Consider the following 27,076-nt stretch of genomic DNA (forward strand, 5'->3'; position numbering starts at 1 on the left):
CCACCAAAGAAAAGCCCAGGACAAGATGGCTTCATAGCTTAATTTTAACCAACATTTAAAGAACATTTAAAGAAGGATTGAGAATTCCAATCCTTCTCAAACTCTCCCAAACATTCAAAGTGGAGGGAATTTTTCCAAACTTGTTTTACATAGAAAACACTGAACAAGGCCAAGAACAAGGCCATTATGACTCTGATAACAAAGCCAGAAAAGAACACTACAAGAAAAGAAAACTACAGGTCAGTATCTCTGATGAACACAGATTAAAAAAACCCTCAACAAAATACTAGCAAACCAAATTCAACAACACATCAAAAGAATTATACATCATGATTAAAGGGGATTCATAAATGAGATGCAAGGATGGTTCAACATATAAAACCAATGAATATGATATACCACATTAACAGAATAAAGAATACAAAACTATACGATCATCGCAAAAGATGTAGAAAATGCACTTGATAAATGTCAACACTCTTTCATGAAAAAACTCTCAACAGATTCTGTATAGAAGGAATGTACCTTAACACAATAAAGGTCATATATATGACAAATCCATAGTTAACATCATACTCAATGTTGAAAAGTTGAAAGTTTTTCCTCTAAGATCTAAGAATAAGGTAAGAAGGCCCACTCTCACCACTTATTTTCAACATAGTATTGGAAATCTTACCCAGAGTAATTAGGCAAGAGAAAAAAAAAAACAGAAGATAATAAGAAAGGGAGGAATGAAATTGTCTCTGTTTGCTGACATGATTTTATACACAGAAAATACTAAACACCAAAAAACTGGTTTGCTGATAAACTCAGTAAAGTTGTAGGATACAAAATCAATATAAAAAATCAGTAACATGTCTATACACTCACAACAAACTACCCAAAAGAAATTAAGAAAAACAAGCAACAAAAAACAAAGTAAAATACTTCAGTGAAAATTTAACCAAGGAGGTAAACTATATATATATATATATATATATGTAAAATTAGTATTTACTAAATATTATTAGTATATACTAAAAACTATGAAACACTGATAAAAGAAATTCAAGAAAACACAAATAAATGGAAAGATATCCTGTGCTCATGATTGGAAGAAATAATATTGTTGGAATATTCATGCTACCCAAAATGACCTATAAATTCAACATAATTCCTATCAAAATTCCAGTGTCACTTTTCACAGAAATAGAATAAACCATCCTAAAATTCATATAGAATCATTTAAAAACAACCCGAAAAGCCAAATAAATCTTAAGTAAAAAGAACAAAGCTAGGGGCACCACATTCCCTGATTTCAAAATATATTGAAGGAATTGAATCAAAACGGCATGAATTGGCATAAAAACAGACACGCTGATCAATGGAACAGGACAGAAATAAATCCACGTATTTATGGCCAATTGATTTTTGACAAAGGTGACAAGAAAACAAAATGGGGAAAAGTCTCTTCAACAAATGGTGATGGGAAAATTGGAGATCCACATACAGAAGAATGGAATTGGATTGTTATTTCACAATGCATACAAAAATATACTCAAAATGGATTAAAGATTTAAATACAAGACCTGAAACTGTAAAACTACTAGAAAAAAACATGAGGGAAAAGCTCCATGACACTGGTCCAGGCAATACTTTTTTAGATATGACCTTGAAAGCACAGGTATCACAAACAAAAATAGACAAATGAAATTGTATCAAACTAAAAGGCTTTTGCACAGCAAGGGGAACAATCTAACAGAGTGAAGAGACAAGCCATGGTGTGGAAGAAATATTTGCAAAACATACTTGATAAGGGGTTAATATTCAAAATATATAAGGGACTCACACAACTCAATAGCAAAAAAACAAATAATTAAAAAATGAGCAAAGGACCTGAGCAGATATTTCTCCATTTAAATGGCCAATACGATTAAGAAAAAATGCTCAACATTAGGGAAATGCAAATTAAAACCACAATGAGATATCATCTCACACCAGTCAGAATGGCTATTACAAAAAGGATGAAAGCTAACAAGTGTTGATGAAGATGTGGAGAAAAGGAAACCCTGGTATATTGTTGGTAGGAATGTAAATTAGTACAGACACAATGGTAAATAGTATGGAAGCTCCTCAAAAATGTATAAATAGAATTACCATATGATTCAGCAATCCCATGTGTAGGTACATATCCACATGTATATGTACACATGTATGTATACATATATATGTATATATAATATATATACACACACACACAACTATCTATACACACACACCCAGAGTATAGGCATTGTAGCATTATTCACAACAGCCAAGATATGGAATCAACCTAAGTGTCCTTCAATGAATGAATGAATATTTCTTTATAGAAAACGTGGCATATAAACATATTGGAATACTACTCAGCCTTAAAAAAAAAAAAAGGAAAAAAAACTGGGAAAGTCTGTCATTTGCAACATGAGTGAACCTGGAGAACATCCATATGCTAGGTGAAATAAGCCAGGAACAGAAAGACAAATACTGCATGACCTCACTTATATATGGAATACAAAAAAGTTAAACTCACAAAAGCAGAGAGTAGAATAGTGGTTACCAGAGACTGGCATTGTGGTGGATGGTAGGGTATGGGAAATGGGGAGATGTTAGTCAAAGGGTACAAAGTTTCAGTTACATAGAAGGAATAAGTTTGTGGGTTCTACTGAACAGTAGGGTGACTATACTTTTTTTTTCTTTTAGACGGAGTTTCGTTCTGTTGCCCAGGCTGGAGTACAGTGGTGCAATCTCAGCTCACCGCAACCTCTGCCTCCCAGGTTCAAGTCATACTTCTGCCTCAGTCTTCCAAGTAGCTGGGATTACAGGCGCCTGCTACCATGCCTGGCTAATTTTTGTATTTTTAGTAGAGACACCATGGCTTGTCTCTTCACTCTGTTAGATTGTTCCCCTTGCTGTGCAAAAAGGCTTTTAGTTTGACACGATTTCATTTGTCTATTTTTGTTTGTGATACCTGTGCTTTCAAGGTCATATCTAAAAAATTTAGTATTTATCATGTTGGCCAGGCTGGTCTCGAACTCCTGACCTCAGGTGAACCGCCTGCCTTGGCCTCCCAAAGTGTTGGGATTACAGGTGTGAGCCACCATGCCCAGCCTAGGGTGACTATACTTAATAATAATCCAACATTGCTAAAAATGTCTCACTCCAAAATATAATAACTGAGATGATGGGCATGTTATTAGCTTGATTTAGTTATTTCTTCTTGTTTACATATACCAAAACATCACTGTACCCCATAAATATAATTAAAATATTGTCAATTATATTAATTTTAAAAGAAGCTAATGAGTTGTTACTAAAACACAAAAATATGCTGGAGAAACATACCTTTAAAGGAATGCTGTAATGAATAATGACCCACTAATTAATTTGATCAGACTGCATACTGAAATTTTTATTTTTGTTTATTTTCAGTAAAGGAATACTTATATTGAGGTTTCTTTCCAGTTTTTTTTTTTTTTTTAATTATTGTTGCTATAGATAAAATCAGAGATGAAGAAAGGAAGGAAGGGACAATGACATTTAAAAAGGCTTAATTTCTGGAAATTAATAGCAATTACTAATCTTCTGACGTATAAACAGAATATGACTCACCACTATCTCTGAAATTAAAACTCTCTGTAAGTAAAGAGATACGAAAATGTTAAAATTTTAAAGGAAGGAATATGAGCACCTAAACGGTGACAAGTGGATATATTGGCATTTCTATTATACATAATTCAGCTAAATACACTGATTTTTAATACTTAGAAAATTGGCACCCTTTCATAACAAATGCAGGGTCCTTTCTAGGCTACTTATAAGAATGCTTTGTGAAACTATTCACTACTTATTTACTTAAATAATATTAAATATATTATTTAATTTATATATTTTTAAATATAAGTATTATTTAAATTAGTATTTAAAATATTAATTTTCTTCACATTTTAATGGTTGTATAACATGTTGTAGAAAGATCTGAAAAAAAAGTGATACAGGCACATTTAAAATCATTAAAGGTTGGAGAAGGAAAAGAAAGATGGTTTGTGGTATTTCTTTAGACCTTGTACATGTACCTTTCAGTCCTTACTCCTCCTGCAAAGTCTGAGAAAGACATTCAGAAATTTTACAGAATCTCTTTTCTGAGAGATTATTTAAAACACACATACAAAAACCAGATGCCTATCTGACTAAGGTGACTATGGGAAGCGTGAAGGAGTGGAAGAGCATGTAGATTTATCTGTACTGTCGCATGCTGGAGCTTTACACTCTAATGCCCAAAGTAAAATTAAAATGGTCACAGCAACCCACCTATAACACTGGAGATGTTCCCAACCAACTGAATTGCACAGAGTGTCACCAAAGAAATTATGAATCAACAATGTGGATGAATTTAGATATAATTAAGCTCAGAGACTTCTTTTTTTTTTTTTTTTTTTTAATTTAAAGAACAAAACAATGGCTGGGTGTGCTGGTAATCCCAGCACTTTGGGAGGCCAAGGTGGGAGGATTGCTTGAGCCCAGGAGTTCAAGACCAGCTAGGACAGCATGGCGAAACCTCGTCTCTACTAAAAGTAAAAACAAAAAACAAAAAACCTGGGCATAGTGGCATGTGCCTGTGGTCCCAGCTACTTGGGAGCCTGAAGTGGGAAGACTGCATGAGCTAGAGAGGTTGAGGTGGCAGTGAGCTGTGATCACACCACTGTACTCCAGCCTGGGTGACAGAGCGAGATTCTGCCTCAAAACAAAAAGTATAAAACTGATGTCAATGAATGTACTTAGAATTTTGAAGCTGTTACTAAATATTTGGAAAATGTAGGGATAGTGCTGAACTCTACATGAGATATTGTGCTTAGCCTTCCCATCATGTTTTTACAATCATTCATAAGAGTGCAGTCAATCTGACAGGTGAGCTAGTAGTCACGAGGCAGGATTTATGCCCAGCATAAAAACGTGCTTAACAAAAATGTAAAAAACTGATAGGAAAATTCTTGATTCTTATGAAAAGGAGAGCAAAAGTCTGCATCTAATATTCTAGACAGGGCCTTTTCTAAAGGCAAATAGTAGGCAAGAATTAATGAACTTTTTTAGTTCCTATACTCTTGTTAGGATAAATGTTAAGAAAAAAAGAAGCCTCCAATTACATGTTTTCATTCTGAATAAACAATGGAAAGGGCAGACCGCATGTTATTTTGAAAGAATGAGCAGGTACAAAAGTATCTCCAACACAGGTAGAAGAATCCCTCAATAATGGGGCATCTTTATTCAGAGAAAAGCTGTCCACTTTAAAACAGAAAGCAAAGCTGAAGAGGGAATCCAAAATCCTGGCTCCGGTCCTAGTTCAGACAGTAACTAGCTGTGAAACTCAGGTAAGTCCCTTTTTTCTTTGGGCTTCCATTTCTACTAATTTCTAGGAAAGTTATACTATTACTCTGAAAGATTTTTCTTATGTTTTTGTTACCAACTTTCTTAGTAAATGCATGGCACATGTTGAATAGTATTGTCAACATGTGCAGTGTTCAACATGTGCCATGCATTTACTAAAAAAAGACGTATTTGGCCGGGCACGGTGGCTCACGCCTGTAATCCCAGCACTTTGGGAGGCCAAGGTGGGCGGATCACGAGATCAGGAGATAGAGACCATCCTGGCTAACACAGTGAAACCCTGTCTCTACTAAAAAAAAAAAAAAAAAAAAAAAAAAATTAGCCAGGTGTGGTGGAGGGCACCTGTAGTCCCAGCTATTGGGGAGGCTGAGGCAGGAGAATGGCGTGAACCCAGGAGGCAGAGCTTGCAGTGAGCCAAGATAGCACCACTGCACTCCAGCCTGGGCGACAAAGCGAGACTATGTCTCAAAAATAAATAAATAAATAAATAAAAATAAATAAAAGATATTCCTACATATGTCAGTAAAGCACTACAATAAGTTTTTTGCTTGTCAATGTGGATATTTAGCAACCAAAAGTAATTAAATATTTTTATGTATGCTTCGCACATATTTGGAACATAATACAAAATAAATGTTTGCTGAATAAACAAATGAATCCATCCATTTATCCATGTACTTCCCAGGTAAAAAATCATAAGGTTTACTTAGGCTAAATTAGGCATGGAGTTATTACCATGGCTAAAGCCACTCCATGTGCAAGAGGAACATCTGGCTAGAAATTAACAGACGTGAGTTCTAGTCCCGGCTCTGTTATTAACATTCTACTAATACTTAATTTGCGTGGCCTCAGTTTGCCCATTTATGAAAATGCAGATACTAAAATCTTCCCTCCATAGATGAGGACAAATAAAATGATACAGGAAAGACAGAACTTTGAAAAAAATTGAAGTAGTTTATAAAAGATATCAGCTTGTGATTTCACATCCACAAAGAAGCTGAATTTAGCAGTATGAAGAAAAAGACTGTGAGAAGGAAAGAAAACTACCAGAGAACTATATCCTCCACTTCATCAGATTTTCTGCTTGGGGCTAAGAGCTGCCCCTTAGAATGAAGCAGATGCTCATAGTAACTCCTAAGCAAACTCTCATGGCACTTGACCATGCTGACTCACTATTTTTTTCTTTTCTTCCTTTTTCTTTTCTAAACAGACTGTATACCATATACACCTTTTACAAAATAACAGTTTATTGGGATATTATTTAATCTATTTATTTATTTATTTTTTTTGAGACAGGGTCTCACTCTGTCGCCCAGGTTGGAGTGCAGTGGCATGACAGTGGCTCACCACAGCTTCGACCTCCTGGGCTCCTCCCACTTCTGTCTCTCGAGTAGCTGGAACTACAGGCATGCGCCGCCATGCCCAGCCATGCCCAGCTAACTTTTGTATTTTTTGTAATGACAGGGTTTTGCTGTGTTGCCCAGGCTGCTCTTGAGCTCCTGGGCTCAGGCGATCCACCCACCTCAGCCTCCCAAAGTGCTGGGGTTACAGGCATGAGCCACTGCACCCTACAGATATAATTTACATACCACAAAATCTACTCCTTTTAAGTGCACAATTTGGTGGTTATTAGTATATTCATAGAGTTGAGAACTGTCACCACTATCTAATTTCAGAACATCTCATCACTCCTAAATGAAACTACCCATTAGCAGTCACTTCTCATCCTCCATCCCCTGGCAACGACTAATCTGCTTTGTGTCTGTCAATTTGCCTATTCTGGACATTTCACATAAATGGAATCACACCATATGTGGCCTTTTTTTACTGGTTTCTCTTAGTATAAATACCTGACACTAACAAAGTTCTCACCCCGAAATTATTCCTCAGAAAAAAGGACACATATTCCTTGGGATACCTTACCAAGACTTTCATAAGAAGGGACATTCTATTACTTTATTTTGAATAAGACTGGTATAAGCCAATATTCAGAACTTCTGACTAGAACCTAATCAATTATAATTCTATGATTACAAAAAATGTCTTGCTTTTCCCATTGTTAAATAGAAGTTTGAATGCAAACATCCTATGAAATATAAATGTGGAAAAAGGGCAATATTTCCATGTGAACAGATTATTAATTTCAAATACATTTATAAAGCTAAATTAATAAATTAAATGTTATATATTACTGTTTCATCTGATTCCCTACAAGTTTATCATTCAAAATGTGGGGGAAAGTTTAAAATTCAAAATGGATCTGTTTATTGGAAACACAAGGAAGATTACTTTACATTCAAGATTATTTTATATTTGGAACTTCTAGGATCATTCAAAGACAAAGTCAGATCTGCTGATCTTTAGGCCTAAGGTAACTGACTTCTCTCCTAGAACTTTAAAAAAGCAGTTGAGAATCCAATTCTTAGCAAAGATCTCAAAAGAAAACTGAACTTTGTAAGTGAGTATCATAGAAAAATTGAGTGAGCTAATTTTATTTTAGAAAAATACTGTTAGGGAATGAAGTGATCTTAAGGGCTACTGCCAACCCCCTCATTTAACTGATGAAATAAGGCTGAAAGAGGCTAACTGACTTACCCAAGATCATATGACATGAGGGCTTACCATGCTAAGTACTTTTCATGAATGATTTCTTAGTTTCCCATGACAACTCTATTCATGTCCCTACTTTACAGCTGAGGTTTAGAGAAGTTAAATGAGGTTTAGAGAAGTTAACTCAGCTAATATGTGGTAGAGCTGGGATTCCAGTCAGATCTTTCTAGCTTCAGAACCAGAGGGCTTAACGGTGTTGCTATACAAGTCTTCAGCTTCTCATCAGGGACCCGTGATTCACACGGTTTAAAAAAAGCATTTAGCCAGATTTGAAATTTCTAAACTAATTTACTTGGAACAGAAGAAAACATCATTAGAAATTAGCAAAAACATTAGCAAAGTAAAAGATATGGGTGAGATAACAGGTCTGACATTATTTTGAAGTTTATAAAAACATCTAAAAATAAAAAAGGCATGAGTTATTCAAAAGAAGTCAATTTTACCTGGTTAATTCTCTTAGTCGAGTCACCTCAGCATCACGCTGACGTAACGTTATCCCCAATATCTGGTTTTCCTTTTCAGCAGTTTCTAACTTAAACTGGGAGCTCCTCACATTGACTAAGGCTTCCTCCAATTCTAAAACAACAAAAGTGTCAGTTTCCTTATTCCTTTTAAAAAATGTGACAATAACTATTGTCTAAATACATACCAATTTTTATTCTTGTTATCTCAATATCATATTGCTGTTTATTTTCAAGTATAGTTTGATCTTTGTCTTTAAATATACTAGTAAATTTTTTGTTTTCATCTTTCTGATTTTCAATCACTTTTAAGAGCTCTTCATTTTTACTCTGCAGTAACTCCTGGCTCTTTAGTGACTCTTCCAATTGATTTTGCAGTGACATATTCAATGACTGAAGAGAAAACACTGTAAGACAAAACGGATCAAATAGCTGTTTCCCAAACCGAAAAAGTACAAACTTGGAAAATACCCCTTTAAAAAAAAAAAAATGGCCTGAAATTTATTGATTTTGTTTAACAATTAATTGCATGAGCAGTTCTACATAAATACAACATATATTTTAAAAAATTGATTGGCAGAAATCATACCTTTCTTTTCCAGTTGACATTTTAAGCATTACTTTTTTTTAACCCTTTTAAAAGAAAGAATATATAATCCTTTTAAAAGAAAGAATACATGTACAAAGTTAAAAAATTCAAACACTGGCCGGGCGCGGTGGCTCACGCCTGTAATCCCAGCACTTTGGGAGGCCAAGGCGGGCGGATCACGAGGTCAGGAGATCAAGACCATCCTGGTTAACACGGTGAAACCCCGTCTCTACTAAAAATACAAAAAAATTAGCCAGGCGTGGTGGCGGGTGCCTGTAGTCCCAGCTACTCGGGAGACTGAGGCAGGAGAATGGCATGAACCCAGGAGGCGGAGCTTTCAGTGAGCCGAGATTGCACCACCGCACCCCAGAATGGGTGACAGAGCGAGACTCCATCTCAAAAAAAAAAAAAAAAAAAAAAATTCAAACACCACAAAATGTTAACAATACCAAATGATTCCCAAAGAAGAATCTCCCTCCCACTCCTCCTCTGTCCAAGACAATCACTATTAATTTTCATATCTTTTGTGAAAATACTTTTGCATACAGTATTAATTACACTACACACACACACACACACACATACACCATACACAATTTCTAACATTGCCTTTTTCTGCCTTAAGACTGTTGTATACAAACACACAGATCTATCACGTTCTTTTTCAAGGCGATAAAAGCATATGGCACCATTTATTGAGCAACTACATGCTTAGTGAATGCTTACTATGTGTGAGGTATTATATTAGAATCTGTATATACAGAGATGAACAGCACAGACATGGTCCCTCACAGAGCTGATAACAAACAAGTAATTATAAACAGTAATGATCTCAAAGAAACAATAAGATAAATGACAAGATAATATAAAGAACAGAAGCTATTTAAAGTGGCAACTACTGATCTCCCCACTTGTCCTCTAGGCCTCCTCTCTCCTACCCTCTCCCTCTCCTCACCTTTGGTTAACAGTGGAAACACAGTGATAACTTCTGAATCACTCTGGTGAAATTGAACACTTTTATAAAGTGCTCATTCTGTTGGGTAATCATATTTTTTTCTTATTGCTTTATAAGATATACTTATATATTAAGATTAAGCCTTTATCGTGTCATATATTGTTTCTCCATTTTGCTTGTGTGTTTTGAATGTATTTATAATTTTGCTATGTAGAAACTGAAAAAGTTTTCTGGGGACATATTTTATCAATCTGTTCCTCTGTGGCATTTGAATCTTTGACAGGCTTAGGAAAAGTCCTCCCCCTCAAAAATTTAAAAATACAAATTCTTATCTTTTCTTCTGGTACTATTATAGTTTCTTTATTAAGTTCTGTGATCGTTAAGGACAATTTGGCAATATCTGTCACAATTACAACTGTATATACCCTTTGGCTCAGCAATTCTACTGCTATACATCTATTCTGCAACAATGCTGGCCAGGTGTGGTGGCTCATTGTCTGTAATCCCAGCACTTTGGGAGGCCGAGGTGAGTGAATCACTTCAGGTCAGGAGTTCAAGACCAGCCTGGCCAAGATGATGAAACCCTGTCTCTAATAAAAATACAAAAATTAGCCAGGCGTGGTGGCAGGCGCCTATAATCCCAGATACTTGAGAGGCTGAGGGAAGAGAATCGCTTGAACCTGGGAGGCAGGGCTTGCAGTGAGCCAAGATCGCACCACTGAACTCCAGCCTGAGTTACAGAGTGATGCCATCTCAAAACAAACAAACAAACAAACAAAAAAAGCTGAGATATATGCACGAAGACATATACAAAGATTTTCACTGCAATATTGTTTGCACTGGGAAAAAGGGGGAAAGTACTATTAGCAGAGGACCATATTATGGTAGACCTGGATAAGCAGAATATCCAAGTAATTCGTAAAGAGAAAGATGCATGATTATGTATTTTGATAGACAAAAATGTCCACTATATGTTAAGTGAATAAACAGAAGCTGTGGAAAAGTATATACAGTGTGATCTCATTTTAAAAAAAGAAAAAGTACATATATAGTTCTATTTGTGCCTGGCACACAGTAGGTATTCAGTAAGTATTTGTTAAATACATCAATTATATATGAAGAGAAGATATGCAAAAGGAAACACACTCCTGTTTTTCAAAAAAAAAAAAAAGGAAGTGATAGTATCTTTTATTTTCCTATATTTCTACAATATTTTAAATTTATCCCCTCAAAGTAATTACAAAAGCTCAATTCTTTATCAACATTTCCAGAGCCACAAATAATTTATCAATCCTTAAAGTTCTTTTACTTACATTCAAGGTTGCAATCCACAGCACCAGATGGCTTATGAGTTTTCTCTTGTTCTCTGAGTTGCTGGTTCAAAATTCTCAACTGCCTAAAGAAACAATGAAGAACTATGAATGCAAGAATCCCAAGCCAATTTAACAGTATACATGTGATAGCCTATCAAAAAAGATAAAATATAAACCCACTAAGGCGGCAGAAGTCTGTCACATCCCCAAAAGACAAAAACTAAATAAACATAACAAAACCATACTACTATTATTATGAGGCCTAAGATAATTTTTAAGGTTGCCTGAAACAACATAATACCTCCCCTCATGGGCCGGGCGCAGTGGCTTACGCCTGTAATCTCAGTACTTTGGGGGGTTGAGGCAGGCAGATCACCTGAGGTCAGGAGTTCAAGACTAGCCTGGCCAACATGGCGAAACCCCATCTCTTCTAAAAATAGGTGGCACGTACCTGTAATCCCAGCTACTTGGGAGGCTGAGGCAGGAGAATTGCTTGAACCTGGAAGGTGGAGGCTACAGTGAGCGAGATCGCGCCACTGCATTCCAGCGTGGCAAAAGAGTGAGACCCTGCCTCAAAAAAAAAACCTCCCCTCACAAGGAAAATGTTAATTTATCTTTTTTGTCTCTTCAGTGATTTGTTGGGTTTTTTTCTATTTCTTTCCTTTTCTACCTCCTCTTGCTGTTTCTCATTGTCTTTCTGTGTATCTTAATCATTGTAGTTAATCATCTACTTTTTAAAAGATTTGTCATTACTATGAACAAGAATACCTACAGGCACTGACTGCTATCAGACATCTATCTGCCTGATGTTTGTCATATGCTGAAACAAAATCTATGCTTCTAATAATTTTATTAGATGGAAAAGTTAGTGGTCTTAAGTAACGAGAATATTAACAGGCTACCAATCTGCCCTGTTACAATGAACTTCACAATATGTATCTGCCTCACAAATAGAAACATATAAAAGTGTTTTCTTTACTCCTAAGAAGTTATTGCTTATGGGGAGAAAAGTTACCTCTATTATCTTTCCAGAATTACCTAAAAATATTTTGCCTTAAAATATTTACTTTTGATACTGAATCTAAAATGATAGTACCCTACCTCGCATCACTCACATGTATTAATTTTGAGTTGATTAAAGTGATAAAATATTTTTTAAAAACCCAACTATACAAGTTTTAGGGGGAAATCTACATAATCTTGAAGTGGGGAAGGCATTTCTAAGTGAAACTCAATATCCAGCAAGCATCAAGGAAAAGAACAAAAGATTTAACCATATCAAATTTTGAAACTTGTAGAATTAAAAGCCTGAAAGAAAAATACCTGCACATACGTTATAGACAAGGGGTCCGTAACATTTAAAGAACTCCTACAAATCAGTAAGGAAGGAAACCTAGTAAAAAGTGTCAAAGGATAAGAATGAGCAGTTCACATAAGAAATAGAAACAGCCTATAAGCGTGTGATAAAAATGTTCATCTTCACTAACAGGAAGAATTGCAAATTTAAAAGGAGATATTTTTTGGCCACAGCATTGACATAAATAAAAGGAAATAACACTTTCTGATGATAGTACAGGGAAATGAATTATCTCAATTCGTGTGATTACATCAGTATAACCATTCTGGATGGCAATTTGAAATGTCCAACAAAATGTATAATGTTCATAATTTCTGACAAAATTATTCTACTTCTAGGTTATCAAGCATCAGAAACAGTTTTACATGTGCAAAAGCATCTCCCACCTTATAGATATATACAAGAATATTCACAACAGCAATTATTTAATAGTGCTAAGTTGGAAACAACTGAATATGTTACATAAATTATGGTACATCCATATACGAAATACTAATACACAGATATTAAAATGAGCAAGAGGTCCATTTGTACTGATGTGAAAAGATCTCCGAGACACATTATGAAGTGAAAGAAGCAAGTTGCAGAACAACAATATAATATGAGCTTATTTTTGTTTTAATAAAATTCTGATTTTCTTTAAAGGTTTCCCATTTACAACAGAAGCTTTCCTTGATAATCTTTTTGTATGTCCCTGGTCAGATTCTTCTCTTCTCAAATGTAACCAATCTAAACTTCTAATAATTCACTGTAAGCCCTCATTCCTACCTTCCTCTTCTCAACTGTTTACTTTCCTTTTTCACTAAAAATAATGTGGTTTGGGGATAAACACAGTCATCCTTTGGTCCCAGGGTGTATCCATATGTGTACTAACCCTCATTTTTTCCATCTAGTCTGGGTGAGTAGCCTCATCTGTGCCCTGCATCCCACCCTCCTCCTAGACCATCAAGGACTCTGCTCCTATCCCACTCCCTTTATCTTCTATATCTGCAGTTTCTCCCTCTTTGCCAGTTCATGTGCCTAAGCCAAGAAACATATTAAAACTCTTCCCATATTAAAAAAAATTCCCTCCAACTTAACTGTACAACTAGCTACTTTCATTCCTCTCATTCCCTGCTTTCAGGGCTAGGCTTTTTAAAAAATTATTCTATTTAAAATGATACATGATAAAAACAGAAAAAAGGATATTTTAAAAACTGATGTTACACATGCTACTTTAAAATATTATGTACTAAATTTAAATATACTGGATTTTAAAAAAGGAAAAGAAGAACTGCTGCTATTTAGGCAAATATTTCTTTTATTCAAGTCATTCTTTTTTTTAGATAGCTTGAGATAAAACTGACATACTATAAACTACATAAATTTAAAGTGTGTCATTTTATGTTCTGCCATATGATGTAGTAAAATCACCATCACAATTACAATATTCATCAGCAGCCATAAAAAAGAATGAGATCATGTTTTTTTTGCAAGAACATGAAGGGAACTGGAGGCTATCATCCTTAGCAAACTAATGCAGAAACAAAAGCAAATACTACGTTCTCACTTACAAGTGGGAGCTAAATGATAAGAACTTATTAACACAAAGAATGAAACGACAGACACTGGGGTCTGGGCAGTAGGAGGGAGGGAAAGGTATAACTATTGGGTACTGGGCTTAATACATGGGTGATGTAATAATATGTACAACAAACCTCCTGTGACACGTTTACCTATGTAATAAACCTTCACGTGTACCCCCAAACCTAAAAGTTTTTCAAAAAAGATATTTATCATCCCCAAAAGTTTCCTCATAGCCCTTTTCATAGCCCTTTCTTCCCAGATAACCACTTACTTATAGATTAGTTTGCATATTCTAGAAGTATATATAAATGGAATTGTGGAATATATACTCTTTTAGCCTGGCTTCTTTCACTCAACATAAGAATTGTGGGATTCATTCATGCTGTTGCATGTATCAATAGTTCCTACCCTTTTATTGTTGAGTAGTTTTCTACTGTATGGTTATAGCACTATTTGTTTATCCATTCACCCATTGATAGACATTTGGGTTGTTTACTATGAACACTTATCAACAAGTTTTTGTGTGGACATATGCTTTGACTTCTCTTAAATACCCAGGAGTGGACTGGTTGGATCATATGTTAGATATACATTCAATTTCTAAGAAACTGCCAAACATTTTTTCCAAAGTGTTCAAATTATTTTACGTTCCCACCAGTTAATTGTGAAAGTTCCCATTCCTTCACATCCTAACATTTACTAATTTTGAATTTTAGCCATTCTAATGGTATGCAGTGGTATTCATCATGGTTTTAATTTTCACTTTCCTAATGATTACTGATAAGCCTCTTTCCATGTTCGTATTTGATATTCATATTTGATATCCACTTATTTGGTGAAGTATCTGTTCAAATATTTTGCCCATTTTTAAGCTTGATATTTAAAAATTTATACTGTCTTAAGTTCTTTATACATTCTAGTACAAGTCCTATATCGGGTACATGTTTTGCAAATATTCTCTCAGTCTGTTGGTTGCTTCATTTTTAATAATAGTGCTTTTTGAAGAACAAAAGTTTTAAATTTTGATGAAGTCCACTTTACTCATTTTTTTCTAGTTTATATTTTTGTGTTATATTTTTAAAATCTTTCCCAATCCAAAATCCCTAAGATCTTCTCTTATGTTTCCTTTTAGAAGTTTTGTAATTTTCGTTTATATATTAAGATCTGTGATTCATTTCAAGTCAACTTTGTGTACTGTATGAGGTAAAGGTTGAGGTCCATTTTTAAAAAACATGACTCTCCCATTGTTTCAGCACTATTTATTGAAAAGAATATTCTTCCCCCACTGAATTTCTCTGATATCTTTGCAAAACACTATCTCTATGTGTGAATTTGTTTCTATCCTCTACTCTGTTTCAATGATCTATTTGTTACCTTTACACCACACCTCTTAGAATACTATTCCTTTATGTTTTGAAATTGAATAGTATCAACTTGGTTCTCCTTTCTCAATACTGTTTTGGGTATTTAGATTTTTCGAATTTCCATGTAAACTTTAGAATCAGCTTCAATTAAATATTTAAAAACAGCATGCTTGGGTTTTTACTTTAATTACATAAAATCTATACATCAATTTGGGGAGAAGTGACATCTTAAGTCTTAAATTTATGGATCTAGTTTCTCTCTCTCTTATACTGATCTTTCATTTCTCACAACAATATTTTGTAGTTCTCAGTGTATGGGTCTTACATATTTTTCAAATTTATCCCTAAATTGTTCATATGTTTTTGATGCGACTCTAGTACTGACTTTAATTTCAAATTGTTCATTGCTGGTACATAAAAATTCAATTGATCTTGTATCCTGCAACTTTGCTAATCTTTCTTATTAACTCTAGCAGCTTTTTTTGTAGATTCCATAGGGTTTTCTACAAGAATTATCATGTCATCTGTGAACAAGACAGTTTTACTTCTTTCCTTTCCAATGTGACTGGCTTTTATTTCTTCTTGCCTTACTGCACTTGTTAGAACCTCTAGCACATTGTTAAATAGAAATAACAATCATTATTTGCTGGGTAACATTCATACATTCTCCAGCATATATATATATAAATACATATATATAGTTCATATATATATATATATGAAGAATTTTAAAATAATAGGATGATATTACAAATACTACTTAAAAATACCATGTATTGAATTTAGGATTACATGATTTTAATGGAAAGAAAATAACAAGCGAAACCAAAACTGATTAACTTTAGGAAAATATTTCTTTACTTCAAGAAATATTACTCCTAAGTAATCTAAAATTTAGGAAATAGAATATGAAAAATGCAGAGTCTGGAATTCATATTGTCAAGATTACTAACACATTCTGATCTATAACCATAATTTCCAAGGTTGTCTTAGTTTTACATATAGGTTCAATGTTCACATCTGTCTACTCTTTTGTTTGAATTCATCTTTTGGTTGACTGGACTTTGCCATTCAAGTTTTTTGTTTTGTTTTTTAAAGGAGTTCAAGGCTGTTAAATTTCCTAAGTTCTTGCACACTTGAGAATATGACTGTTGCCTTGACACTAAAAGGACAGCTAGACCACATTAGAGATTCTCGGGGCATACTTTCTTTCCCTCAGAACTTTGTAAATGATATTCTATGATCCTTTGGCAACGAAAATCACCGTGAAGAGACTGGAGATAGCCTAAAAGGTTTCTCTTCATTCGTAATTTTCGGTTTCTTTTGAGTGTCTCCAAAAATTAACTTTTTTCATCCTTAGGGTGTAGTAACTTTACCAGCATACGTGTTGGTGTTGATTATTTTGCACGGTTTTTCTGAGATCTTCTACGTCCTATTCATCTGCTGACAAAGATCTTTTTTTTCTTAGAGATAGGGTCTTGCTCTGTCTCCCAGGCTAGAATAAAGTGGTACAATCAGAAAATTTTCTTGTTATTGATAAATCTCTTGTCTTTAATCCATTTGTTCTGTTTTCTTTTTTCAGGAACACCAATTTTATATCTATTTCCTTTTTCATATGTATTATCTTCTTCATAATAATTTTTAGATCATTCTTTTTCTATTTTGCCTTGTGTGATTTCCCTCAAGCTTATCTACCATGCATTCAGTCAATTTAACAAATATTTGTTAGAATGAGTGCTAGGCATAATTCCTAGCACTAGAAATATAGCTGCAAACTATAAAGAGACAAAATTTCAGCCTTCTCAAATTCAGAGACAGAAACAACAAAAAACAAGAACTTACCAGGAGGTAACAAAAGGAAGAAGAGAAAGTTACTGTTTAATGGGTACAGAGTTCATGTTGGGGATGAAAAAGTTTTGGCACAAATAGTGGTGATGGTTACAGAACACTGTGAATTTATTTATTGTCACTGAAATGCACACTTGCAAATGGTTAAAAATAAAAAGGTATATATTATACATATTTTACCATAATAAAAATATATAAAAATTTTTAAAAGGGTTTAGGAAGAGGAAGAAGCTAAGGTTAGTAGGAGACACTGAACTATGAATTTAGTAGCAATTAAAACAGAAAGACTTGGGGGAAAAATCTAAAATCCCAAAAAGTAACAAAACAAAAAATTTCAGGCTTCATAATACTTAAGTTCTAGTGGACTACAATATCCCTGACTTTGTCTGTTTATTAATTATCTTACATTTGTTTCTAATGGGGCTTTCATTTTTGTAATTCTTTTGCTTTATTTTTCTGAGTTCACTTAACTCACTGTTCTTTTTCTTCTTTGAGCATTTTGTCTCAATCTCACTCTTTCTCCCTGTAAGAGATCCTATTATCTTTAATTTCCTTGACACTATGGAACACTGTTTTAAAGTTTTTCTGAAGTTCTTTGAGTAATTTGTCTTGTGATATTTATTCTTAACCTACATTTGTTCTTGTTGTCAGTTTATTTTAATGCAATGCACAATCTCTCCTATAAATTGTCTTCTTCCTGTGACTTTTGTGACGTCACTCTCCTAATTTTAATCTTCTGTTCTTTCCTTAAAAAGTTGTTACTCCCCACCAATTCACCTTTCACTGCGCTCACACGCTCTACCTTCTTGGTGAATATATCACTTACTTATATGCTGGTAATAAATCACTTACTTTCAATGAAATTGTCTCCAGTGTCTACAACAGTGCCAGATCTATACAAAAAGCTCAATAAAAACATGTTCAGAGAATAACTCCCGAGTCTACATTTCCATCTTGCATCTTGTTCCTATACTCCATATGGTCTAACTCAGCAGGTCTAAATCTTAACTCACAGGCTCTCCTATTACCTTGCCTAACTCAAAAAATGGTAACAATATGAAATAAACAAATCTATTCTGCCTCTAGTAGCTCCCATCTGGAAGAATTATGTTACCATTTGTTAAATTATGAAGACAGAATCTGAACATCATCCTTGACTCCTTCCATTCACTCGTTTCATTTTTATGTCCTGTGTGGCTACATAATGGTCTCATAGTTGAGTTTAATATCAGGAGGTGGTCATGAATTATTGGCACTCTCTAGCTCAATGGCTCTTAACTGGAGGTTAATACCCACCAAACTCCCATCCAGGAAATTTGGGAATGTGCCAAGCCTTCTGGTGGTCAAAATTAATGGGGCACTACAGACATTTAGTGGTTGGGGACCAGAAAGGCTAAATGCTGAACAACTGTGTCAGAAGACACATTAAAATCTCCCTAGCCTAAATGCCAAAAATGCCAAAATATCATAGAAACGATGCATCTAGCTATTTTTTAAGCCACAAGATGGCAATAAACTGCAAGAAAGTCCTAAAAGATGTGGTTAAAAAGAAACACGTAGTTTCCAAACATCTAAACAGGAAAAAAAAAAAAACTTTTTTAAAAATTGAAAACGATGACAAACACTTTTGAATGAACCAATGTATTCCAATTTTTATTTGTAATGGAGATAATGGGTAATTCTTTCCAAATAGATTACCAAAGTGGCACAAAATTTCCTACACTACTGCCAGAAACCTCATTCTGCTAAAAAGAACATGCCTAACAAATTCTTCATTTTTTAGTTATTTCATCTCTTAGAAGGTCAAGTAAACAACAGTGGCAATAGCATGCTATATAATCTTTGTCCTGTAAAGACAGCCAGCCAAATAACTCTGGTGCCAGTTGAAGAATTAGGTCAGACATCAAACAAATACCTTTAAAAAAAAAAAAACTAGAAACAAGTGGTGGCCCATAAAACAGTAAACTGCATTTTCTTGAGTGGCTTACAAATTAGCCCCTAAGGCAATATAAAAATGTTCTAAGGAACTGAAACAAATAAGAACCACTAATATTTTCCATGGTGACAATGTTAAAATAAAATATTCTCAGACTAAGTTTTGGTATCCTTATTTAAGAAACCAATTATTTGATTGTCATTCCTTTCAATAATATGCTTATTTTGAATGGCTTACAATATATTCTATGTTCCACAAAATACACCTAAATAGTGAGGTATAATTAAATCTCTACTTCCTAACCGAGACAGTGTAAAAGTCTACAAGTTAAGATCACTGTACTCTAAAACCAAATTGCCTGGGTTCAAGTCTTGAGTCTAACTTCTTAGATGTATAACCTTGGGCAAGTTACATAAACCCTTTGTGGCTTTGATTTCCTCACCTGTAAATGCAAGTAAAGAGCACCTACTTCACAAAGCTGTTGTGAAGATATAAAGAGGTGACACATATCAAGGACAATAGTCTGGCATATAAAAAACTTTCAATAAATGTTAGCAGTATTTGCTGTTCATTATTTTATTATTTAGTCATTTTTGGTTTTAAAAATTTATGCTGGTATAGGAATTCCTTAGGTCAAGACTGAAGACGATATTAGATCTTAAACCCAGCAACCCCATCTTATATCATAGCATCTACAGGATAATGACCTCTGGAGAAAGAATCCTAAACGAGTGCATCTCACTAGCTATCATGCCTCTATAGGCTCCGGATATATATATTTTAGCTATGCTCCAACTATTTAATTGCTTTCCAGTTTCTTTAAAAATGTGTGTAGATCCTTGCAGGTCATATCTTACTGAATGTCTACAGCTTATGCAGCTATAACACTCTCTCAGGGCACACTCGCATTGCAGTGCTGCAGATGCACCTGATATATACTCCAATTTTTTGCAAAGTGTATTAATAAACAGACACTGAAGTGTTGGCCTTGATGGTCATCACTGAAACATTCAAAGTTAAGATATTATTGATAATATATGGGTGATTCCTCTTATATTTTAAGATTAGATCCCTGGTCTACATCTTTCCTAAACAAATTAAGAATGTAATTCCAACAAGTTAAGATGACCAAAAGAAAAAATATCAAAGAATTTAACTTTTTTCTATGTCTAAGTGTGGTGGGGCTATACTAGTGCTTGCTAAGGTTCTCCTTTCCTTCCTGGGTGTATAGAAGTATGGGAAAATTATATATCTATGATATTATTTTATATATATACATATTGTATATAAATGTGTGTGGTGTGTGTGCATGTATGTTTGTCACTGCATATATATACACACACATATATGTATATATACACATAAACACACACACATGCATATATACACATAAACACACACATATATGTATATATACACATACATATATGTTTATATACACATACATATACATATATATGTTTATATGCACATACATATACATATATATATATGTTTTCATTCACAGTTCCTGGCTGTCAATGCCCACAGCCCTTGTTATTTGTTAAGCAGTCAAAACCAAAAACATACCTTTTATTAAAGTATTTGGCCTTTTGTCCCTGGTTCCTGAAGCAGCTTCAGACCAGCTTCAGTGACAAAGGTGAAAGACAGTCGTTTGTTAATATTCAAGTACTTTAGGCCTCAGAAGCAGGCCTCAGAAAACAGAATCTCTCTCTCTAATCTTCTCTTGCCATCCTTTCACATGCTCCTTTTTCCTCCCCATGGTAGGCCATAGGAACTAAAAATACACTCTAATTTTCTCCCACCTTTCTTACTGCTGGCCATAAGGAAATTCTCTGACCTACCTTGTCTGTCTGTAGGTCATAAGAACCCCATTTCCGAAGGGGACCTGCCTCAAACTGAGGAGAAAGGAATGTTCCACAGAGAGGCCAAAAAATTTGAACAGACAGAACTTCTTGGGTTTCCACACTCTGTCTATTCGTATTAGATCGTACCCTTTTTGTCAAATCACATTTCTTCACAGTTGTCCATGATTCAATCATGACTATCCAATGAAACCTCCATAAAAGGCCCAAGAGGACAGGGTATGGAGAGCTTCCAGATAAATACATGGTGGTTACTAGAGGGTCGTGCATCCACCGAGGGCATAGAAGGTCCACGCCCTTTCTCCAATACCTTGCCCTTTGTATCTCTTCATCTGTATCCTTTACAACATCCTTTATAATAAAGTGGTAAACTGAAGTGTTTCCATGAGTTCTGTGAGCCACTCTAGGAAATTAACTGAACCAAGGAAGGAGGTCAAGGGAACTTCAATTTATAGTCAGTCAGTCAGAAACACAGGCAAAACAACCTAGGGCTTAAGATCGGCATTGGAAGTAGAGCTCAGTCTTGTAGAACTGAGCCCTCAACCTGTGGGATCTGATACTATTTCCAGGTAGACGGTGTTGGAATTGAACTGGAGGACACCCAACTGGTGTCTGTTGCAGAAGTGATTGTTTGCTTGCTGGTGGGGAGAAATCCCTACACATTTGGTTGTGGAAGTGTTCTGTGTCGATTGTTGTGTGAGGGCAGAAGAAAAAGTTTTTTTTTTTTTTTTGAGACGGAGTCTCGCTCTGTCGCCCAGGCTGGAGTGCAGTGGCGCAATCTCGGCTCACTGCAAGCTCCGCCTCCCGGGTTCACGCCATTCTCCTACCTCAGCCTCCCGAGTAGCTGGGACTACAGGCGCCCGCCACTGCGCCCGGCTAATTTTTTTCTATTTTTTAGTAGAGACGGGGTTTCACCATGTTAGCCAGGATGGTCTCGATCTCCTGACCTCGTGATCCGCCCGTCTCGGCCTCCCAAAGTGCTAGGATTACAGGCTTGAGCCACCGCGCCCGGCCAACAGTTTGTTTTTAATACAATGTCCCAGACCTTTCTATTAGGCAGGGCCTTGTGCCTTGTTTCATCCTATAAAATATAAGTGGTAGCGAAATGATCACTTCTGGGTTGAGCGATGTAAGACTCCTCCCTGTTGCCATATCCACATTCTCTTTTTCCTGGACAACACATACTGAGACAGTGGCTTCATAAAATGGAGGGAGTCTGGATCCTGAGTCACAGGATGAAAGAGCCATCAATGATCCATGTTAGTCTTGGTATGAGAAAGAAACTTGCTGTGCTATGCAAATGAGATTCAGAAGTTTGTTCCTGCAGCATAACTTAGACTAGTCTGATAAATATATAGAGGTACTTCATTTTCCTGCCTACGCAGTACCAAGTGACAACAGGGGTAAAAGAAGTGGGAGAAAATACGTACAAGGGGGTAGAAGTAAAGGAAGACCTAGAGAATGCTGGAAATCTCTGAAAAATGAGGAAGAAAAGTAGAAATACAGTAAGACAGCAAATCAATTTTACTTATGAAGTCCTAGGTATATCATTTGGCACCTTTGTTCTGGCCTGGAGACATCTTTGCATACAGACAAAAATATTCCAAGAGCAATTCTTACCTTCGTAACTGAGCATTCTCACTTCTTAATGGTTGCATGGCCAGTGCTACCTCAACTTGAATATCTGTGTTTCCACTTACTGCTGGAAGTACAGATATACATGCCTCCATTTCTGTAACCAACCTCTGAATTTCTGAATCCTCTATAAAAGGAAACAGAAATGAGTAAAATCAATATTATATTTTTGGACAAGATTATTAGTATATATTACTAAAAAAGAAAATCATTATAGATATGTACATTCTTGTTATAAATTCAACTCAATTATTTATAAATCTATTATACAGATTCCATTTTTCTCTTTCATGCTGCTGGTATTTGCTTCCTCAGAATTCTAAAGAAATTAAGTTCAGTAAACTAAAGATTAATCTTAAATCACAGGATTATTACATAAGTGAATTTTTTTTTTTTTTTTTTTTAGTTCAGGAGTCAAGTAGGAATGTGACTTACACAAATCTCTTAGTCCATACTTACCAAGGGCCACAGTGGACTCCTTATGATTGCTATAGGGTTTCCTATAATTGGTTATAGTATTAACATTTATAATACAACCTTTTATCCTAGCATAAGCAAACAGTTTACTTTAGGGGGTTAATATGGCAAAATATTGAGTGAGGGTCTGCTAAGATAGTTTCATTATTTAATTTTCTAAAGTAGATTGAACACAAGCCGCCACATCTCATTTCATGTGACATCAAAAGGTTGTTAATAATTGTGGAGAGTGGATGTTTTTGGAGACTGCAAACAGACACAGGCATGGAAGGTATATATTAATTCTTTTGCCTTTTATCTTTGCCCCTCATTCCCATTCATATTTACTATGGGCTAAAAGTACTTAAAATTATTTATTAATTATCTGATAACCAACAGGTTGAAAGTATATTCTAAGTTACAAAATGTATTCAGTTTCACAGATATTTTAACATCCTGATGAAAAGTACATATACACAGTAAACAACTGTGTTCAATTATCAAGCAGTCTTCTACCAACTTTTATTTATTTATTTAGAGACGGAGTCTTGCTCTGTTGCCCAGGCTGGAGTGCAGTGGTGCAATCTCGGCTCACTGCAACCTCTGCCTCCCGGGTTCAAGTGACTCTCCTGCCTCAGCCTCCTGAGTTGCTGGGATTGCAGGTACCAGCCATCACGTCTGGCTTTTGTATTTTTGTAGAGATGGGGTTTCACCATGTTGGCCAGGCTGGTCTTGTACTCTTGACCTCAGGTGATCTGCCTGTCTCGGCCTCCCGAAGTACTGGGATTACAGCTGTGAGACACTGCGCTGGCCTTCTACCAATCTTTCATATAGCAGTTTCACTCATAGGCTTTGGAGGCTGGGACGTGGGCTCCACCACTGTCTGGAGCTATAACCTTGGTCAAGTATTTAACTCATTTTTTTTAAAACAAATTAATCTTTTTGTAAAAAATTATTTATTTAAATCAACAAAGAAAAATTGTATAAATTTATGTACAATATGTTTTGAAATATGTATACATTGGGATGGTTAGAGCTAATTAACATATGTATTACCTCACATATTTATCATTTTTTATAGCAAAAACACTTAAAATCTACTCTCTCAGTAATTTTTAATACAATATTGTTATTACCTATAGTTATAATGTTATTAGTAGATCTCTTTAACTTATTCCTCCTACCTAATTGAAAGTATGTATCCTTTGACCAGCATCTCAATTACTTAACTCTTGAAACCTGGTTTCTTCATGGTTAAATGGAGATAAAAACAGTACCTTACAGGATTGGTGAGAAGATTAAATGAGGTACTGTTTCTCCAAGTCTCAGTTTCCTCATCAGTAAAATGGGAGTGGTAACAGTACCACATAGGGCTGCTGGGAGGATTAAATGAGATAATGCACATAAAACACTTAGCACTGTGCTGGGCACATGGTAAGTGTTCAATAAATGACAGTCAATGGTATTATTATTACCATGATTATGTATCTGATTGTGAAAATGGTAGTAAGTTGAAGGCTGAAAACACAGCAATTTTAATATACTAAATCTTTGGTTTAATGGTGCTACATTCATATAGCATTTTAAGATTTTTTGTCTGCAAACGTTAGGTATTCAATCAATGCTTCCACAATCAATTACTGTGTTTTCTAAGATGACAAAACTGTAACTCATTTCAAGCAAAAGTCATTACTATAGAATACATATACAGAATGGAAACAAATGAATATAATCTGGCTCAGAAACATTTCTCTTAAGAAAAAAAGTCCTAAAAATAAACTGAAAAGGGCATAAGAAGGTATGGGTTACTTCTCAAAGTGAGATTTGTTAAACAACCTAACAGTTGGCTATTAAAGAAATGACAGGAAGGAATTCTCTGCATCTTTTTAAAATAGAAAGAATAATCAGTCTACTCAGGAAGTTAATCATGTATAGGCGTTCTCTAATTAAAATTTTTATCTGTACAAATTCTCTTTGTTGAATCTTTTCAAGGTCTATTACCAAGTAGAATAAATACATACTTGCAAGCAAAACACTGAATGTTTGATATTCTCAAACACATTTGAAATCCACAGGAAAGAAGGGATCAAAACCTTAAAAAAGAGGAATACAATAAGTAGAACTCATTTTCTTACTAGCTCAAAACACAGTTCTATGGAAAACACCACAAACTCCATTTATATGATAGCTAAATAATATGACGTTGCTATTTAGTATAACACCATACATACTACAGAAAATTATAAGTCCCATCTACCTTGTTCTGCTACCAGGGCCTTGAGCTCTCCCAACAAATATTTTATAATTCTAACTTTTTCAGCTGTCTCATTCACATTTTTTGCCTTCTGTACATCCTTGACTGTTTTTGTATCTCGCACACGTATGTTTAAATCCTTTCTTTCACTTGTGGTCTCTCTAATTTTCTCTCTGGCACATTTTTCTTCATTAGTGGCCAAGAAAGCTGGTTGTGACTGAGTAGGGCTTCGGTGTGTCTGACTGTCCAGATGTCTTTCTTTTCCATGAGATCGAAAAAGAGACAAATATGTTTGAAAACATTTTAGTAGGTCTGTTTCCTTATGAACTCCTTGTTGTGGCGGAATTCCATTAACAAAGCCCAGTTGCTGCAATGTTGGAACAGCTGATATGTCAGTTTTGGGCAGACTACATGGAACTCCAGGACTGGTATTAAATGAATTCCTTAGAATATCAGTACAGGTTGCAGAAACTGTTTTACCTTGTGATGCAAACTGACTGTCACCATCAGTTTGAACTTCCTAAAGAAAGAGAAAAACAAGTCTTCAGAAGTATGAGCACTCATTTGTAGGTATTAATTACAACAAACTCAAATACATGAAATATATTTATTAAAAGTTTATTAACATATTTGTTTTGTGAATATTTAATAAGTAGTTACTACTATATTTTGAGGATATACTGTAGTCTGTGTAACTACTCCCATACGGTTAGACATTTAAGTAACAGCCAGTTTTTCACTACTGAAACATTTCTGTAAATATGTTTGTGCAAAAGCTTTTTGCATATTTGAACTTATTTTCTTATGATGTAACTTCCCAAAGTGAACTAATTTTTGATGCTTTTAGACCATCTGTGGTATTTGTAAACAGTCTATTTTAGTCATGGCCTTGTAATGCTACCATATTACAGGGTAAACTAAGCTTTAAAAAACAAGAATCTTTATTGTACTGAGGAAAAAATCCAACTTACTTACTTTGAAGCTAAAAATATTAGTAAGTTTCTGATATTAGAAACTTGCTTATTAATAATAATACTAATTATAACAAACTCAAATATATGGTTACTACTCCTAACCTTTAGACTATGGTATATTCACAAAATACAGTATTAACAAGTTATTAAAAATTCACAAAGGGTATATATTAATAAACATGTTTTAAATAAAGTATTAAGTGAAAGAAGCAGTATATAAGACTGCATAAAGTTTACTTATAACTTTATTTTAAAAGGAAAGCAAAGTTAACAAATACAAACCAGAAACTAAAACCTGTACAGATGATTAAACGATTGGAAAGAACTCTATCAGTGTGTTAAAAGGAGTTGTACTTGGGTGGTCAGTATGGTTGATTTTTTTTCCCCCTACTGATCTCTTTCCCTCTTATGATCTCTTTCCCTCTTTCTCCTTCATTATTGTCTCCTTCATTGTTGTCATTAAAACATAGGTAAAACTTTTCTTTCTTTTTTT

At 34.8% G+C, this 27,076-nt stretch overlaps 1 protein-coding gene across 8 annotated transcripts in view; it reads right to left on the reverse strand.

The window, feature by feature from the left end:
• The window catches only part of CCDC14 (coiled-coil domain containing 14), a 77,786-nt gene that overhangs the window by 31,168 nt on the left and 19,542 nt on the right, over nucleotides 1-27,076 (reverse strand). For 6 of the 8 annotated variants that reach the window (XM_073009776.1, XM_007985573.3, XM_038003427.2 and 3 more), the window contains 5 exons: nucleotides 25,613-26,129; nucleotides 22,885-23,026; nucleotides 11,329-11,411; nucleotides 8,660-8,878; nucleotides 8,454-8,586 (listed from right to left, as the gene is read on the reverse strand). In XM_073009776.1, the coding sequence (XP_072865877.1) occupies nucleotides 8,454-8,586; nucleotides 8,660-8,878; nucleotides 11,329-11,411; nucleotides 22,885-23,026; nucleotides 25,613-26,129 (1,094 nt within the window). The remainder of the gene's footprint in view (nucleotides 1-8,453; nucleotides 8,587-8,659; nucleotides 8,879-11,328; nucleotides 11,412-22,884; nucleotides 23,027-25,612; nucleotides 26,130-27,076) is intronic. The other 2 variants (XM_038003423.2, XM_038003426.2) reach the window with 2 other exon arrangements.

The sequence above is a fragment of the Chlorocebus sabaeus genome, chromosome 22, assembly GCF_047675955.1.
Source record: "Chlorocebus sabaeus isolate Y175 chromosome 22, mChlSab1.0.hap1, whole genome shotgun sequence".
NCBI lineage: Eukaryota > Metazoa > Chordata > Mammalia > Primates > Cercopithecidae > Chlorocebus > Chlorocebus sabaeus.